General features: G+C 39.7%; 1 protein-coding gene across 1 annotated transcript; it reads right to left on the bottom strand.

Moving 5' to 3' along the window:
- Positions 1–3740: 3740 nt before the first annotated feature.
- Positions 3741–6656, bottom strand: LOC131036380 (probable disease resistance protein At1g61300). The gene has a single exon (XM_057968250.2). The coding sequence runs from the start codon at positions 6654–6656 to the stop codon at positions 3741–3743; it is 2916 nt and encodes a 971-aa protein (XP_057824233.1).
- Between the last annotated feature and the right edge of the window lie 13100 nt (positions 6657–19756).

Raw genomic sequence — 19756 nt, 5'->3', positions numbered from 1 at the left:
CCAATTTCTTAAAGAAGATAGCCAAACTCTGGAAGGTACTACATAAATGATTAATTAGTTTAGTAGCCACATTAAACAAATCAAAGTGGAGAAATCCTTGGTTGTGCGGGATTTTATGAGGATTTCCAAAGTGGAATCAATGCTCACAGTTTGTCTGGATCACTTAGATTCACACAGGGACAAAGTGCAGATGGTGAAGAGAAAGAAAGAGCTCTAGAAGAAAAGAGTAATACACATCAGCCTACCGCATGTAACTATAATTCAATAATTTTCGAAGGTGCATCAAGAGTGGAGTGTGGCGAAGGCGGTGATGGTGTTTGTCCAAAATGCCAATCCGGGCAATCTGATCGAGACCGAATCAACGACATGACTAGCACTACTGGCAGTTGTTTGCGAGTGAGTCTAGTCATTTTTAATTTTGGTTATGCAGTTAGGGTAGTTTTCTATTAACTCTTATGAGTTAATCTTATTTATGGTTAAAAAAAAAACTATTGGTCTGGTGACCTATTTATATGTTTTGTAATGACTTTAAATGGGTTCACTAAGTTTTTGAAAAACTATCTCTTGAATTTTTGCTAAAAGACTCTGTGTATGGAAATTTGATAATCATCTATGAATGAAAATCATATAACAGTTATCTTTGACTTCAAATCTGTGTATTTGATGCCTGAAATTTGATTTCTGTGTGGATCTATTTCAAGTAAAGATCTGCTATAGCTTTTATGTGCGCAAAATATTACTAGCGGGATTCACCTTATAATATTTTCATTTTGTTTTAGTGTACATGCAAAGTTTGTCGGCTTTATACAAAATTTATATACAAATCAATTCTTGCATTCATTTGGTGTTGACTTGTGAATGCAATAACCTTTTCTATGCTTTTGGGTGAAAAGTATAATATTGGATGTGTGTAATTTGAAGTTGATTGAATATTTTCTAGAGGGAGCTGTACCGTAATTTAGAGGTAAATCAATATAATGATTTTCCAACTGTCCGGTGAAATTTGTCTTTCATTTCTTGGTCTTAAGGGTATCCAAATTAAATAAAGTATGAAAGATAAATCTGTTTACCAACAAGATCATCATTATGAGTGTGTGCAAATATTGAAGATCATTGAAGAGCGAAAATAACCAGATCCTTGTGCGAATCACACATACATTCTTTGAAGGTTAAAGAAAGGTTATGAAGGTGTTTGGCACTCATGTTCAGAGCTTAAAACGGTACTGAATCCTGCATTGTAGATGCTATATTAAAGCATTACATTGTTATTGGATTTAACCATCCAACTGTAGTCAGTGTGACTCCTATCTTGTGATTGAGTAGTGAGCTCTAGGCGGTTGGCCTTTTTGCATGTGCATACCCCATTTGTATACACTTACTATCTGCACTAATATCATTTGATTGTGGGTAAGGTTTCCCAATGTGGTTTTTCCCCTTACAGGGTTTCCATGTCAAAATCTTTGTGTCATGTGTTGTGGATGTTGTTTCTCTTTCGGTTTCATACATTAATTTATACTGACATTTCTATAATTGTTAATCTATTTTACCAGCACTAAGTTTCAAGTTGGATTAATTGGTTTTTGGTTGTAATTTATTGACAACTCGTTCACAACTGATTCATCCCCCCTCTCTCAGTTGTCCTTCCCGGTTCCTAACAACATCCTACTTGGTGATGACTATATAAAACATAGGTTGCATATGTGAAGGTAGGCATCCCAATTTTAATATTTTGACAAGTGTCATGCTATGATAGCCTATGATAGATTCTCTAACATATTGGACAAGTGATAGGAGATACCTTTTACATGGAGAAGATGTGTGCTCAAGTTGGGTTATGATATCTTGTACTTAAGAATCAACTAATAATAGCTAGTTATGACAAATTCTCATACAACTATAAGTGTTGTGAGTTATGACAACTATAAGATGTGTAAGAGCATCTTTCATACCTCAAAATAGTAAATTTTGGGTGCTCAACTTAGAAGGTTTGAATTGTGATTCATTTGGAGATGTACATGTGTCATTTACATATTTTTAATGGCTGAAAAATAAGGTCAAATATTTTGTAGGACCTCATCTTCTATCTTCATCTACAAGCTACCTCTTTAGTTTTATTTCTCTATAAAAGGTAGCCTTAGAGAGTATTAGTCATGTTATGTTTGTAGTAAACTGTTATGCTTCCAAAATTAATTCAAAATATTTTTGGATTTATTATTGAATACTCTTGTTGAAGAAGCAATGTATTTCTATTATATTGGAACTGTTGTTTTAGTAATACAAGGTATTGTACTTTTGGAGTGTGGGGTTTTCCTCCCAAAAGGGCTTTCCCCATGGTATATCTTGTGTTCATTATTGTAAATATTTATGCATGCTAATTATATCCCTGTGAATGTGTTTCTTATTCTGTAATCAAAAAATTGCACAATCTCCCCACTAGATTATTATTAGGAAGCATTTTCTGCACCTTATCTTCCTTTCAAAAAAATTAGATCTTGATCACATTTGGATTGTCAATGGAATGAATTTTGTCAAGTGAACATTCCTCATAATATGGATTTTAGGCAAGGATTGTGATTGATCATTCCTTCTCCACGTCATTGAAATTTGGATGATTTGACACAACCTTGTCTATAGAAAATTAATTGTTCCATCCATCACCATAGAGAGGATCATTGTAGACTCTCAAATACCACAACAATAAAGGAATGTAGGGGTAAATAAACCACATGAATAGAAATCAACTATCACTTGATCTCTAGACTACCTTCTAATCTCACCCTTCTAGGCACACATTCTATAGGTCTAAACCTTGTCCTTTTATTATGCATAAATTGGCTAGAACTAATTACCATGGCTAGACACATATTTATTTCACTACAACATCCTTGCTATAAGGACATAGACACACAAATTGTGTTCTAATGCCAAAATGTGAGAGAAGAAGGTAAATATTTGGATAATCAATGATGTCTTATTCAATTGTTTTAGGTGAATAAATACAAAAATATTTAGTTGGAGAGTTGGTTTAACAAAACCAATAACTACTTTGACAATGTAAAATGATGGTTACACCAACATGAAATATAAACATCAAGTTCAGATGATCTAAGTTGAAAATTTATATTTGTGTTGAACATTTCCATTAAAAATTTGACCGAATTTTGAAATTTTACCCTAAAAGAAACGACATGACTTGCTTTGAAGTGAGAGTCAAAAAGATTTCCTTGTTTTAATTTTCTAGAGATGCCATAGAAAGAATGCAAGAATAATATCCCTATTGTGTCAATGTACTAATTTAAAGTGGTCTATAATCAAATATTATTTTTAAGTTGTCCTTGATTTTGTATTTGTAGATGATTTTAAGTGTATTATTAATGACCTAGGACTATCTATAAATAACTGCCTTTAATTATTTAGCTCAACCTTTTGAGTGCACAAATTAACAAGATGACAATTAACTCAAGAAAACTTGATTAGGAATGAAAGATAAATACTTTGAATAATGTAGGTTAGATTACACCAAACAAATTTAAAATATATAATTTAATCCAAATTAACAAGAAACTTAATGAAATGAACTTATCTGAATTAACACAATGTATTTAAAAAATAGTCAAAGACAAACAAATAATACAATAATAAATTTATAATATATAAAGTTATATAAAACAAAAGAATAAAACATGAACTTCGCTTCCAATTACATATGATGCTTATATTAACATAACATTAAATTTTTGTTATATACCTTTATTTGGACACAAATCATATAGAGACCAATATCGGTTAGTTTCATCCAATAACTGAAATATCTCACTGCACCAAAATTCACCGTAATAAATGTGTTCACCCCGACGAAGGATATCATTGTACTGCTTTTCCAATGTCTCAGCTTCTGTGGTAGATAATGTTAATGTTTGCACCCTACTCTTTGTCTTGATAAAGTTTTCCTCCTCTGCCATCGCAATTTGAACATTTGAGCAACCATACACTCTTATCTTCTCAACACTCTTCAAATTCCAATAGCACTCGGGTATCCTCTGCAATGCTTCACACTTCATTATTGTTAATATTTTGAGTGAAGGCAGTGCTCCCTGTTTCACTATTGGCAGCTGTTCTATCTTCTGCACCTCCACCACTGAAAATACCTCTAGCTTTGGATATGCTCCTTCCTTGCCAAATTCATCCGGCAACTTCTCTATGTTGTGACAGGCAACAATCTGTAGGTGCTTTAGATTTGTAAGTTTGTGAAACGCAGGTAGTTGTTTCAACGTGCCACAGTTGCACAAACAAATGTAGCCCAGATTTTGAAATCTACAAAATGAATCTTCTATTTGGAGTAAGTGAGGACATACTAACCAGAGTGTCCTCAATTTTGACATGGCAGCGATGTCACTGGGTAGCTTTTCTATATCTGTTAGATCTAAATATAGAGAATCCATCTGCTTCATGGTTCCGAGCGTTCCTTCTCGAATTATTTCACCATTATTTGTAAGCCCCAACCTTTTGAGTTGCTTTAGGGTGCCCAAATCATTAAGTGAAAGCCGGCCTCTTGTGCACTTATTCCACCCTATATTTCGCGAACCACCCATGTTCAGGTACTTCAGAGACCTAAGGTTTGAGATCCCAGAAGGCATGCACTGAAGGTCTTGACAAGAAGCAACATTCAGAAGTTGTAGGGAAGTCAACTTAGAAATGCTGGATGGAAGTTCTGTAATATCAGATTGATAAAGATCTAATATTTGAAGCTTTCTGAGGGTACCGACAGAGTAGGGTAGTTTCTTGATTGGCACAGAGCATAATACGAGGCAAACTAAATGCTTCAAACATCCCACGTTCTTTGGCAAGGACTGGAGGGCAGTCCGTGACAAATCCAGGACCCTGAGAGTGGTGATACTACCAATTACTTCTTTTGGAATTTCCTTCAAAGTAGTATTACCAGCCAGCAACAAGGAGCAGATATAGGGAGCTCCGAATTGCTTTGGCACCTTAGTCAAATTGTTGTCCCTTAATGAAATTCTGATGTGTCCCCTACAGTCGTCAGTGGGAAACTCTGCTAGACCTTTGTGTGCCTGAAAGAAGCAGTTTTCTTCCTTTTTAGCAATTTGGTGTGCTAAGAAATGGTGCACTACATCATGCACCCTGAAATTGATCACCTTTCTATCCTGATCCTTCAAGATTGGTTCAATAAGGCATCGGTCTGCTAACAAATTGACGTATATCTCCCCAATTTGGATAGGATCCAGCCCGAGTACCAACCCTTCTCCAATCCAGTACCTAATAGCAATTCCAACATGGATGACTTCGTCTTCTGAGAAAGCAGCGAGGCAGAGGAAGCACAACTGCAAGGAAATGCCATAGCCTGGTAAGTTGGCCAAAGCATCGTAGCTTAATCTCAATCTGCTTGAAAGCGAGTGCGTAACATCGTCCTGCAACCTCTGGAGTGCGGATTCCCATTCAGTTGACTGAGAGAAGCCTGCCATTGCCTGTCCGACTACTTTGATGGCTAATGGAAGTCCTCCGCACTCCTTACAAACGCGCCTCGCTATTTCTTGATCAATGCTCTTGGGGAAACTTCCATTGCTGTGTGGAAAAGCATGGGAAGAAAACAATCTCCAGCTGTCATCCTCAGTCAAGTCGTGCATTTGGATGATTGATGGAGTTGGAATACCCAGCTGTGAGAGCACGCTCTTACTTCTGGAAGTGGCAATGATGATGTTTGAGTTGTGGAGTGAAGAGTGAGGAACACATAGCTCCTCTAACAATGATGTTGCGCTTGTTTCCCAAACATCATCTAAAAACAGAGCAAACTTGTATTTTCTCATGCTTTCATTTAACCAAGTTTTCACATGGTCTTCCTCTGTACTGTCAAGTCTTTCATTTACTTTAATAGCTATTTGTTTGAAAAGAATATTTCTGAGAGCATTGAAAGATGGAGTTTGTGAAACAGTAAGCCAAAGTATCAAGCCATTGCAAAAGAGACTCTGTACCTGGTCACTGTTGAAGAGTCGCTTGAGCAGTAGAGTCTTACCGGCCCCGCCTTTCCCAAAAAGGCCGAAACGAGATACATTTTTATGTAGCTCTGAATGAATAAGCTGCTTCATTCTGGTTGAAACAGAATCTTGTCCGACAATGAGTGCATCCTCAATATACATCCCGTTAGTAGCAGCCGAAAAAGTAGCATGCAGATTAATACAATCCATTCTCTGTTTAGTCTGCTCAAGCGCTCGCTGATTGGCTACATGCTGCTGTAGTTGATGTAGAAAAGCAACGAAAGGTGTGGTAGCTACATGCTTTTCCAACATTTCAATGAGTTGCCTGATCTTCCTACTCGTTCTATAACCAGGTATGAGATGACACGATGGACGTATTGTGCAGTGGTGGGCCAAATCAGATGCTTCTTCCAGAAGAGCATTCAATTCCCTCATCCAAATATTGACCGTGAAGGGCAAGGAACAGCTCACTTTAGCAGAGTTCAAAGCATTTCTATATTGCTGCATTTCCATGTTCATTGATTGAATTTTGAGAAGCAGGACTTTGAGGGCATCCAACTCTTTCCTGCATCCCATGGCAACATTGATGTATTCAATAACCCGACTTGCAGCCGAGTGAATGGCGTAACCAATCATTTCAGGGATGAAGCCAGGATCTCCCATTTTCGGAGCAACTAGGACAAGAAATTGAAATTCTAATGAATTAAGCTTCTTTCTCAGGGAAAGCAACAGAAATACATCCGAATAGCAGCTAAAGTTGGGTCGTCTGGAAAGCAAACGCTATCATAGCATTTAATATTATACAGAGATCTCGTTAGACAAGAGTATTATTTACTTAGGAGAGATGGAATGATCTTACAAAATAATGTATAGAAACAAATAGTCAGTTTAACCAGACAGATCATCCGTCAGCATGTAGTCATGGTCAGAAGTTTAAGGGAAGTAGAACTCTTTTGATTCCCTATTTTTTGTCACGATTTATTATTTTAAAGCTTTCCTTCTTTGGTTAAGGTCAGAAGCAATGTTTGAAAATCAAACCAATATTTTATTTATCCACTACAACGACAGCTACTTAGCCATGCTTAAGGGAACGTGTTGCGAAAAAAAATCTACCCCCGTGCTTGACAACTTTCCTCGGTCGTAATTTTCGGCGCTTTCCGCACTGAATGAGGTGAAGTGTTTGAATACAAAGTGTCGCAAGGAAGAAAAAAATTTCAGTCAATCAAACCTATATTTTGCACGTTTCGAAATGGAACGACATACCATCTTGTGAGTTAAATCAATTATTGCTGTTGTCTTTTATCTATGGTTGTGTGAATGGAAAAGCAGAAGAGAATGGGAGGCGGCTAATAAGTCTAAAAAGAGAATGAGGTGGTTAATAATTTCAAAACAGGAAATTTCATAAAGGGGTGGCCCCTTCACTCAAGCAATCATGTATATTTTTAAAATGAATTATTTTTATATATTAGTTTTCATCAAAATGATTCTTTGTGATAAAATAAATTATTGTGAGTGTATTACATTTAATTTTTTTATTGTTTGAGTTCAATGCAATCGTTATGCTACTTTTCTTTACAATCTCATTCTTATAGAGAAATTTAATACTCCTACTACATGAAGAGTTACAAATTCTACTCAAAAATAGTAAAAAGTGAAAAAATATCCATACAAAATTATAGTGGGAGAAATCATCTTTGATAGTAGTGATAGTTTTTCCGACACAGTTATAATCGATGCTATTGAGTTTGAAGAATATAGACACCTTGCTATGTTCATTGAGTGGTAAATGGAAGAATGTTGAAAGTTTATAAAATGTGGAAGTTCAAACCATAATGTTTTAGTTATAAAGATATGAATAGCATCAAAAGTGTCAACAAAGCTCATGATTAAAAAGAACGAGTTAATTAAAATTAAAAATTGTAAATACTATGTGGGTGATCGTACGGATCTGTGTCGCACTTTAGGCTAACAATGCCTATTCTGGTCGGACCGAGTTGGCACCATTTGGCAGCCATGTTGCGCTATCGTGGCAAGGGGTTTTCGCCAGAAAGCCCTTGCCCTATATAGGTGTTGAAATCCACCCAAGCCGCTCATTTTGCATTGGGCAACTTGGAGTTAAGTAGGAGGGCGCAAAAAGTCTTAGAGATCCGGCCGGAAGGTTTTCGGCGGTAAGTACCTTTTTTTTTTAAATGTATTTATTTTAACATATTAATTTATATTGTTTTTTTTAAATCGTTTTTAATAGAAAATAATTTTTTTTTAAGTTTTTTAAATTTTTTTTTTTTTTTGTATATATTCTATCATATTACTTTAGAATATTAGAAAATAAATACACACATACATATGTAAATACATACACAAACATACACATACATACATACAAACCTACATACATACGTACACATACATACATACACCTACATACACATACATGCAAACCTACATACAAACCTACATACAAACATACACAAACATAAATACCTACCAACATACATGTACATACATAGATATAAAATAATTATATGTACACCTTAGGACATACACATACATAAAAATACATACACATACATACCTATGTCTACATACATACATACATACACACATACATGTACATGCACATACATAAATACATACATGCATACATACATAAATACACATAAAATAATTATATACACCTTAGGACATACATACACCTCAGGAAATACTATAAGGGATCGTGTGTGGTCCTGAGGGGTCACAAACATACACCTCAGGACATTCTATGAGGGGTCATGTGTGGTCATGAGGGGTCTATGACCCCTCATAGAATGTCCTGAGGTGTATGTGTGTGACCCCTCAGGACCACACACGACCCCTCATAGTATGTCCTAAGGTGTATGTATGTATGTATGTATGTATACATCCTAAGGAGTATATAATTATTTTATATGACCCCTTAGGACCACTAAAAGCCCCTTGCTACAAATGTGCACCCCTTAGGACCTATTATGACCACATAAGACCAAATCGTGTTGCAAGGGGCCATATGTGGTCCTAAGGGGTCACACATGTGTTAGAACATATGCGTGACCCCTTAGGACCACTTAAGGCCCCTTGCGACACATGTGCACCCCTTAGGACCTATTAGGACCACATAGAACCAAATGGTTTTGCAAGGGGTCATATGTAGTCCTAAGGGGTCACGCATGTGTGACCCCTTAGGACCACTTAAGGCCCCTTCCAACACATGTCCACCCCTTCGGACCTATTAGAACCACAAAAGACCAAATGTTGTCATAAAGGGTCATATGTGGTCCTAAGGGGTCACACATGTGTTAGAACACACGTGTGACCCCTTAGGACCACTTAAGGCCCTTGCGACATATATGCACCCCTTAGGACCTATTAGGACCACATAGGACAAAATATTGTCACAAGGGATCATATGTGGTCCAAAGGGGTCACGCATGTGTTCTAACACATGTGTGACCCCTTACGACCACTCAAGGCCCCTTGCAACACATGTCCACCCCTTAGGACCTATTAGGACCACAAAAGAGCAAATGTTGTTGCAAGGGGTCATATGTGGTCCTAAGGGGTCACACATGTGCTAGAGCACATGCATGACCGCTTAGGACCACTTAAGGCCCCTTGCAACACATGTGCACCCCTTAGGACCTATTAGGACCACAAAAGACCACATATTGTCGCAAGGGATCATATCTGGTCCTAAGGGGTCATGCATGTGTTCTAACACATGCATGACCCCTTAGGACCACTTAAGGCCCCTTCCGACACATGTGCACCCCTTAGGACCTATTAGGACCACATAGGACCAAATGATGTCACAAGGGGTCATATGTGGTCCTAAGGGGTCACGTATGTGTTCTAACACATGCGTGACCCCTTGGGACCACTTAAGGCACCTTGTGACACATGTGCACCCCTTAGGACCTATTAGGACCAGATAGGACCAAATGTTGTCGCAAGGGGCCTTAACTAGTCCTAAGGGGTCACGCATATGTTAGAACACATGCGTGACCACTTAGGACCACTAAAGGCCCCTTGCCCCACATGTGCACCCCTTAAGACCTATTATGACCACATAAGACAAAATGGTGTCGCAAGGGGCCATATGTCATCCTAAAGGGTCACGCATGTGTTCAAACACATGTGTGACCCCTTAGGACTAATTAAGGCCCCTTGCGACACATGTGCACCCCTTAGGACCTATTAGGACCACATAGGACCAAATATTGTCGCAAGGGGCCTTAAGTTGTCCTAAGGGGTCACACATTTGTTAGAACACATGCGTGACCCCTTAGCTCCACTTAAGACCCTTGCGACAAATGTGCACCCCTTAGGACCACATAGGACCAAATGGTGTCGCAAGGGGTCATATGTGGTCCTAAGGGGTCACGCATGTGTTCTAACACATGCGTGACCCCTTAGGACCACATAAGGCCCCTTGCCACACATGTCCACCCCTTAGGACCTATTAGGACCACAAAAGACAAAATGTTGTCCCAAGGGGTATTATCTGGTCCTAACGGGTCATGCATGTTTTAGAACACATGCATGACCCCTTAGGACCACTTAAGGCCCCTTGCGACACATGTGCACCCCTTATGACCTATTAGGACGACACATGACCAAATGTTGTCGTAAGGGGTCATATGTGGTCCTAAGCGGGTGTGACCCCTTAGGACCACTTATGGCCCCTTGCGACACATGTCCATCCCTTAGGACCTATTAGGACCACAAAAGACCAAATGTTGTCGCAAGGGGTAATATGTGGTCCTAAGGGGTCACACATGTGTTAGAGCACATGCATGACTGCTTAGGACTATTAAAGGCCCCTTGTGACACATGTGCACCCCTTAGGACCTATTAGGACCACAAAAGGCCAAATGTTGTCGCATGCGGTCATATGTGGTCCTAAGGGGTCACGCATGTGTTCTAACACATGCATGACCCCTTAGGACCCCTTAAGGCCCCCTTGCGACACATGTGCACCCCTTAGGACCTATTAGGACCACATAGGACCAAATGATCTCACGAGGGGTCAAATGTGGTCCTAAGGGGTCACGCATGTGTTCTAACACATGCGTGACCCCTAAGGACCACTTAAGGCCCCTTTTGACATATGTGCACCCCTTAGGACCTATTAGGCCCACATAGGACCAAATGTTGTTGCAAGGGGCCTTAAGTGGTCCTTATGGGTCACGCATGTGTTAGAAGACATGCGTGACCACTTAGGACCACTAAAGGCCACTTTCCAAACATGTGCACCCCTTAGGACCTATTATGACCATATAAGAACAAATGGTGTCGCAAGGGGCCATATGTGGTCCTAAGGGGTCACACATGTGTTCTAACACATGTGTGACCCCTTAGGACAAGCTAATGACCCTTGCGACACATGTACACCCCTTAGGACCTATTAGAACCACATACAACCAAATATTATCGCAAGGGGCCTTAAGTGGTCCTAAGGGGTCACGCATGTTTTAGAACACATGCGTGATCCCTTAGGACCACTTAAGGCCCCTTGCGACACATGTCCACCCCTTAGGACCTATTAGGACCACAAAATACCAAATGTTGTTTGAAGGGGTCATATATGGTCCTAAGGGGTCACACATGCATGACCCCTTAGGACCACTTAAGGCCCCTTGTGACACGTATGCACCCCTTACGACCTATACGACCTATTAGGATGACATAGGACCAAACATTGTCACAAGGGGGCATATGTGGTCCTAAGGGATCACACATGTGTTCTAACACATGCGTGACCCCTTAGGACCTCATAAGACCCCTTACAACCTATTAGGACCACAAAAGACCAAATGTTGTCGCAAGGGGTCATATGTGGTCTGAAGGGGTCACGCATGGGTTAGAACACATGCATGACCCTTAGGACCACTTAAGGCCCCTTGTGACACATGTGCACCCCTTAGGACTTGTTATGACTAGATAAGATGAAATGGTATTGCAAGGGGCCATATGTGGTCTTAAGGGGTCACGCATGTGTTCTAACACATGTGTGACCCCTTAGGACCACTTAAGGCGCCTTGTGACACATTTGAACCCCTTAGAACCTATTAGGACCACATACGACCAAATGTTATCGCAAGGGACCTTAAGTGGTCCTAAGGGGTCACACATGTGTTCTAACACATGCGTGACCCCTTAGGACCACTTAAGGTCCGTTGCGACACATGTACACTCCAAAGGACCTATTAGGACCACATAAGACCAAATGTTGTCACAAGGGGTCATATGTGGTCCTAAGGGGTCACACATGTGTTCTAACACATGCGTGTCCACTTAGGACCACTTAAGGCCCCTTGCGACACTCATCCATCCCTTAGGACCTATTAGGACCACAAAAGACCAAATGTTGTCACAAGGGGTCATATGTGGTCCTACGGGGTCATGCATGTGTTAGAACACATGCGTGACCCGTTAGGACCACTTAAGGCCCCTTGTGACACATTGGCACCCCTTAGGACCACAAAAGACCAAATTTTGTCGCAAGGGGTCATATGTGGTCCTAAGGGGTCATGCATGTGTTCTAACGCATGAGTGAACCCTTAAGACCACTTAAGGCCCCTTGCGACACATTTCCACCTCTTAGGACCTATTAGGAACACAAATGACCAGATATTGTCGCAAGGGGTCATATGTGGTCCTAAGGGGTCATGCATATGTTAGAACACATGCGTGACCCCTTAGGACCACTTAAGGCCCCTTGCCACACATGTGCACCCCTTAGTACCTATTAGGACCACAAAAGACAAAATGTCATCGCAAGGGGTCATATGTGGTCCAAAGGGGTCACGCATGTGTTCTAACACACGCCTGACCCCTTTGGACCACTTAAGGCCCTTTGCGACACATGTGCACCCCTTCAGAGATATTAGGACCACATAGGACCAAATGTTGTCCGAAGGGGTCATATGTGGTCCTAAGGGGTCACGCATGTGTTCTAACACATGCGTGACCCGTTAGGACCACTTAAGGCCCCTTATGACACATGTGCATGCCTTAGGACCTATTAGGACCAAAAAAGACCAAATTTTGTCGCAAGGGGTCATATCTGGTCCTAAGGGGTCACGCATGTGTTCTAACACATGTGTGACCCCTTGGGAAAAGCTAAGGCCCCTCGCAACACATGTGCAACCCTTAGGAGCTATGACGACCACATAGGACCAAATATTGTTACAAGGGGCCTTAAGTGGTCCTAAGAGGTCACGCATGTGTTAGAACACATCCATGACCCCTTAGGACCACTTAAGGCCCCTTGCGACACATGTGCACCCCTTAGGACCACATATTACCAAATGGTGTCGCAAGGGGTCATATGTGGTCCTAAGGGGTCACACATATGTTCTAACACATGTGTGACCCCTTAGGACCACTTAAGGTCCCTTGCGACACATTTCCACCCCTTAGGACCTATTAGGACCACAAAATACCAAATGTTGTCCGAAGGGTTCATATGTGGTCCTAAGGGTCACACATGTGTTAGAACACATGCGTGACCCCTTAGGACCACTTAAGGCCCCTTGCGACACATGTGCACCCCTTACAACCTATTAGGACCACATAGGACCAAATGTTGTTGCAAGGGGACATATGTGGTGCTAAGGGGTCACACATGTGTTCTAACACATGCGTGACCCCTTAGGACCACATAAGACCCCTTGTGACACATGTCCTCCCCTTACGACCTATGAGGACCACAAAAGACCAAATGTTGTTTCAAGTGGTCATATGTAGTCCTAAGGGGTCACACATGTGTTAGAACACGTGTGGCCCCTTAGGACCACTTAAGGCACCTTGCGACACATGTGCACACCTTAGGACCTGTTATGAACACATATGACCAAATGGTATCGCAAGGGGCTATATGTGGTCCTAAGGGGTGATGCATGTGTTGTAACACATGTGTAGCCCCTTAGGACCATTTAAGGCCCCTTGCGACACATGTGCACCTGTTAGGACCTATTAGGACCACATCGGAACAAATGTTGTCGCAAGGGACCATAAGTGGTGTTAAGGGGTCACACATGTGTTCTGACACATGCATGACCCCTTAGGACTACTTAAGGCCCCTTGCGACACATGTGCAACCCGTAGGACCTATTAGGACCACATAGGACCAAATATTGTCGCAACTGGCCTTAAGTGGTCCTAACGGGTCATGCATGTGTTCTAACACATGCGTGACCACTTAGGACCACTTAAGGACCCTTGTGACACATGTCCACCCCTTAGGACCTAATAGGACCACAAAAGACCAAATGTTGTCACAAGGGGTCATATGTGGTCCTAAGGGGTCACACATGTGTTAGAACACATGCGTGTCCCATTAGGACCACTTAAGGCCCCTTCCGACACATGTGCACCCGTTAGTACCACAAAAGACCAAATGTTGTCGAAAGGGGTCATATTTGGTCCTAAGGGGTCACGCATGTGTTCTAACACATGTGTGACCCCTTAAGACCGCTTAAGGCTCCTTGTGACACATGTCCACCCCTTACGACCTATTAGGACCACAAAAGACCAAATGTTGGCACAAGGGGTCATATTTGGTCCTAAGGGGTCATGCATGTGTTAGAACACATGCGTGACCCCTTAGGACCACTTAAGGCCCCTTGTGACACATGTGCACCCCTTAGGACCTATTAGAACCATAAAAGACCAAATGTTGTCGCAAGGGGTCATATTTTGTCCTAAGGGGTGACACATGTGTTCTAACACACGCGTGACCCTTTAGGACTACTTAAGGCCCCTTGCGACATATGTGCACCCCTTAGGACATATTAGGGCCACATAGGACCAAATGTTGTCGCAGGGGTCATTTGTGGTCGTAAGGGGTCACACATGTGTTCTAACACATGAGTGACCCCTTAGGACTACTTAAGGCCCCTTGTGACACATGTGCACCCTTTAGGACCTATTAGGACCACAAAAGACCAAATGTTGTCGCAAGGGGTTAATATGTGGTCCTAAGGGGTCATGCATGTGTTCTAACACATGCATGACCCCTTAGGACCACCTAAGGCCCCTTGCACCACATGTCCACCCATTAGGACCTATTAGGACCACAAAAGACCAAATGTTGTCGCAAGGGGTCATATGTGGTCCTAAGGGGTCACACATGTGTTAGAACACATGTGTGACCCCTTAAGACCACTTAAGGCCCCTTGCAACACATGTCCACCCCTTAGGACTTATTAGGACTACAAAAGACCAAATGTTGTTGCAAGGGGTCATATGTGGTCCTAAGGGGTCATGCATGTGTTAGAACACATGCGTGACCCCTTAGGACCACTTAAGGCCCTTGGTGACACATGTGCACCCCTTAGGACACATTAGGACCACAAAAGACCAAATTATGTTGGAGGGGATCATGTGTGGTCCTAAGGGGTCACACATGTGTTCTAACACATGCATGACCCTTTAGGACCCCTTAAGGCCCCTTGCGACACATGTGCACCCCTTAGGACCTATTAGGATGACATAGGACCAAATGATGTTGCAAGGGGCCACACATGTGTTAGAACAAGATCATCAACTGCCCAGAAGAGAGCAATTGGAGAAAAGTAGAAGAAATTGTTAAAGGGTGATAAATACATAGAGAGTATGCAATACAAACAAACAATGTCTGGAGTGTGTGATGTGGTCTCTAATTTATGTCCGGAGGGACTAACTGGTTTTTGAGTTGGACCAGGAAACCTATTGGGCCACACTTGGAGGAAATCATTGTGTTCATGCAAGGGGCACCTTTTTTCTATTATAAGAATGATGATTTTGCACCGAAGGATATTTGGAAGACAATTTCTGGAAATCTCTATGGTGTGGAACCAAAGTTGGTGGACTCAAAATACACTTTTCAGTGTCTTAGAAGACCAAGAGGCTATGTACACAATCTCCCAATAGAAGGGCAATTTTGAAAGTATAATTCTCTGGTCTTTTGGAAGTTGAAAAGTACTTCGATGAGTCCACCAACTCTGGTTCCACACCATAGAAATTTTTGGATATTGTCTTCCAAATATCCTTCGGTGCAAAAGCATCATTCTCATAATAGAAAAAAGGCGGCCCTTGCATGAACACATTGATTTCCTCCATGCGTGGCCCAATAGGTTTCCCCATCCAACTCCAAAACTAGTTAGTTGGGCTCCGAACATAAACTAGAGACCACATCACACACTTGAGACATTTTGTATTGCATACCCTCTATCCATATATTTATCACCCTTTAACAATTTCCTCTTTTTTTTTCCAATTGCTCTCTTCTGAGCAGCTAATGAGCTTGTTTCCACGTCATTCAAGATAATGTAGACCTGCTTGGCTTCTTTTACGAAATTTATTTGCACTTGAAATATGACCTATTAGGACCACATAAGACCAAATCAAGACCTATTAATTAATTTGTACATATATGCAAAATTATGAATTAATTGTAAATTCATTTTACTTAATTGTAAATTAATTTGACTTAACTTGGGGTCATAATTTAACTTAATTTGACTAATTTTCAAATTAATTATTATATATACAAATATATGTTATTGTAAATTAGACATATATATTGAAATTTAAAATTAAATTTATAATTGTTTAAATTTCTTTTGTCCATAGATCTCTAGAAAATTATCTTAAATTTGCCTTTATATCTAGAAAATTTTAACTTAAGTATGCATTTATGACGTGTAAATTTCTTTAAAATGTATATATCTAATTTCTTTAATTTACATGTTTTTAAATATGTTTAAAATGATTTAAATGTATGTATACATTTTTAATTAAATTGTTTAATGTGTACTACATACATGCACATGTGCAGATATATATATCTAGTTCTACATTATCCACTGAACATCATGTCTGACGAGCCTGGATCACATAACATGAGTACTTCTGAGCCTAGTGTTCATCCTCGCGAGAGTGTGCAGATGTCACATAGGTTTGCAACAACTCCACAAGAGACAATAGCTCTACAATCAGATTGCTGAGGCACTCCAATGTGCCTTAGATCATTTAAATATCACTTTGGAAAACATGTGTGATCACACAAATAAACAAAGGGGTGAGACTATTAGACATGAGCTAGTTCATATGATTGACCTCATCGATAATTATAATCCAGATGACGAGGTCAACGTAGAGGAATTCTATAGATCCCTTTCATGCAGTGTACGCGGTACTATGAAATGAGACACAGTGAATGATAGGGTTTCCACAGCTGATGTGAAAACCATGTTTCCTCATTATCAGGCCTTTGGTAGGGTGAAAGGCTATATACCTACCAGGTGCACGGATGCACTAGTAGCACCATTTATCTATCCTAGATGGTTAGCCACTCATCATAGGTGGCCCCAAAGGGACGAGTTACCCCTTTATTTATGCAAACAATTATTTGCAGAGTTTCATTTGTTGGATGATGTTGATTACACCGATTTTCTGAAACATGCTAGGCAAGGGAAGGGCAAATTTTCAGATAAGTTTAGATGACCAGGTGCAGCCCCACTCGTTAATAAATGGGCATTGATTGGTCCCAACCTTGTGGTTCTTCCCAAGAGTGCAGACCTAGCACATGCTGCAGATAGTGTGCCAGATGACACTCAACAGTCCATATTTTCCAGTATTTCTACTATATCCACACAGGTGGATGAGATGACATCAGATCGGGTGGGTAGATATTTTTAACATAATTTTTTCGGATTCAGTTCCTGAATTACATTGGTATGTCTCATATTCAAATCTCTTCCATATAACTAGTACATGAATATCAATATTCTCAGCTTGCAACACAAACTTACTCAAAAATCCACAATCATTGCATTCAACTTTATACATTATATTTTGAACTCATCAGAATCTTCTAATTTATCACAAAAAATAGACTTCACAAATTGTGTTGTACTTGTAGGAATGACTAGATTTGGATTAATTGTTGCCATGAACTTCGTATATGATTGCAAGTGTAGATGAAATTCAACATGATTTCGACAACAAGTTTCACGTACCTTATTTATGCGTACAAAGCAAGGATGAAATCTCTCAAACATCCTTTGGCAAATCTTTACATCTAAAAATTCTTTCTTGAATGCTTCAAACAATTCACTTTGTGCTGTATCCAAGAAATTTTTTGGATGTGTAATCTTTTTGACATCTTCATCTATCATCTATATAGTATCCCTTCTATTGGAAGAAACACAAGATTGGTTGGTCCAATAATCAATGACCTCTCTTTTTACATCTTCATAAATTTTGTCTTTTCTAGGAACCCTACAGATATTTACCCAATTCTTTTCGATGTTTTCATCCCATATATTTCTCTTCCTAATGTATCTTTGAACAGTTCTTCTAGATACATTCATTAATTGAGAAATTGCATTAACTTTTTTTTTACAAGTTGATTCCTTACTAGTAATCATAGTCATCAATGGTCTACGTGCAACACTTTAATCAACACCTTGACTTGTGCTCTCAATACAATTCAATGTTTCTTATAAATTTTTAATTATAGTTTATTTTATTAATGTATCACTAGAACTTTTCTTATTACCAACACCCAACAAGTCCAAAACAGGTTTCATTTCCCTTTGCCTAAAAAACTTGGCAAATAATTGTGCTCTTCCAACTATTGACTTATTTTTAACATAATCATCCCACAAATTCTTACAATGCAATTTTAATGTGCTTTCAGGTATCATATCTTTAGATGGAATTTCATTGAAAAGACTATCTTCATCCATTTCCATCAAATTTTTCATAGCAGAAAAAAAAAAATCATCTTGATGCAGAGCATCATGGAAAACCAACTCACAACCAAGGATCTTGCTGATCCAATCATCATTACAATCATTAAGTGGCAATGCAAATGGTATTCATCCATTCTACAATGCAATCACAATATAATCTTTACACAAGGGTTGTCTATCAAATACTTCCACCATATGCCACCAATCAACCCCAAACCACTTTAAAAGGTTATATTCCATCCCTACAGACCTTAATTCAATATTTTAGATCATAAAATTCACCAAAACATGAGACAACAAATTCTTTATTCCCATGGAGTACCCTAGTTCAAGTTTTCATCCTTAAAAACTGTTTTCACAAAAATAACCACAACTTCTTCAGTTATTAACCAAATTAAGTGAGATAAAAATAAATTGAAAGAGGGTTCAGAGACCTTTCCAAAACATATATCCTTTCTTCATCATTATTCTTAATTTGGCCATATCAAATGTTGCAACAGGACTGCTCCTGCCTTTACCAGTCCGATTTCACAATAAAATGCAGATGAACAGTCATTAATAAATTTTTACATATTGAAAATAAATTCCAATCGCTTCAGTCAGATTGTAGATAGGTCAGATAAACAACTTTTCATCAAGTGATAGCCAGATCCAATGGTTAAATAAAAAGTTATGAAGCTTTTCCCAAAACAGGTTAACCCTAGGCAGGGTTTTGGCAGTTACAAACTGTTTTCACCAAAACGTCCATAACTTTCTCAAATCTGCATGAAATAAACTCAAACAAAAAGAAATGGAAAGCTTATTCATTTTTATACACTATCAAATTAATAATACATGGTTTTCCAAGCTGTACATGGCCGTACAAGGCCTGGAAACCAGAGGAAAACCTTTAAAACACCAAAATAACAAATTGAAAAACCAAGAACTTGTTACCAAATTGATTTCAATGCTTCCCAATGCCTTCCATTTCTTAATTTTCATGGATTACAATCCTTAAATACA

This window comes from Cryptomeria japonica, chromosome 5 (genome assembly GCF_030272615.1).
Source record: "Cryptomeria japonica chromosome 5, Sugi_1.0, whole genome shotgun sequence".
Lineage (NCBI taxonomy): Eukaryota > Viridiplantae > Streptophyta > Pinopsida > Cupressales > Cupressaceae > Cryptomeria > Cryptomeria japonica.
Note: the sequence above shows the minus strand (reverse complement) of the source record. Positions and strands in the feature narration are given on the sequence as shown.

What these genes read in the sequence shown, in the direction of transcription:
- LOC131036380 (XM_057968250.2), bottom strand. Translation starts at nt 6,656, where the DNA reads ATGGGAGATCCTGGCTTCATCCCTGAAATGATTGGTTACGCCATTCAC.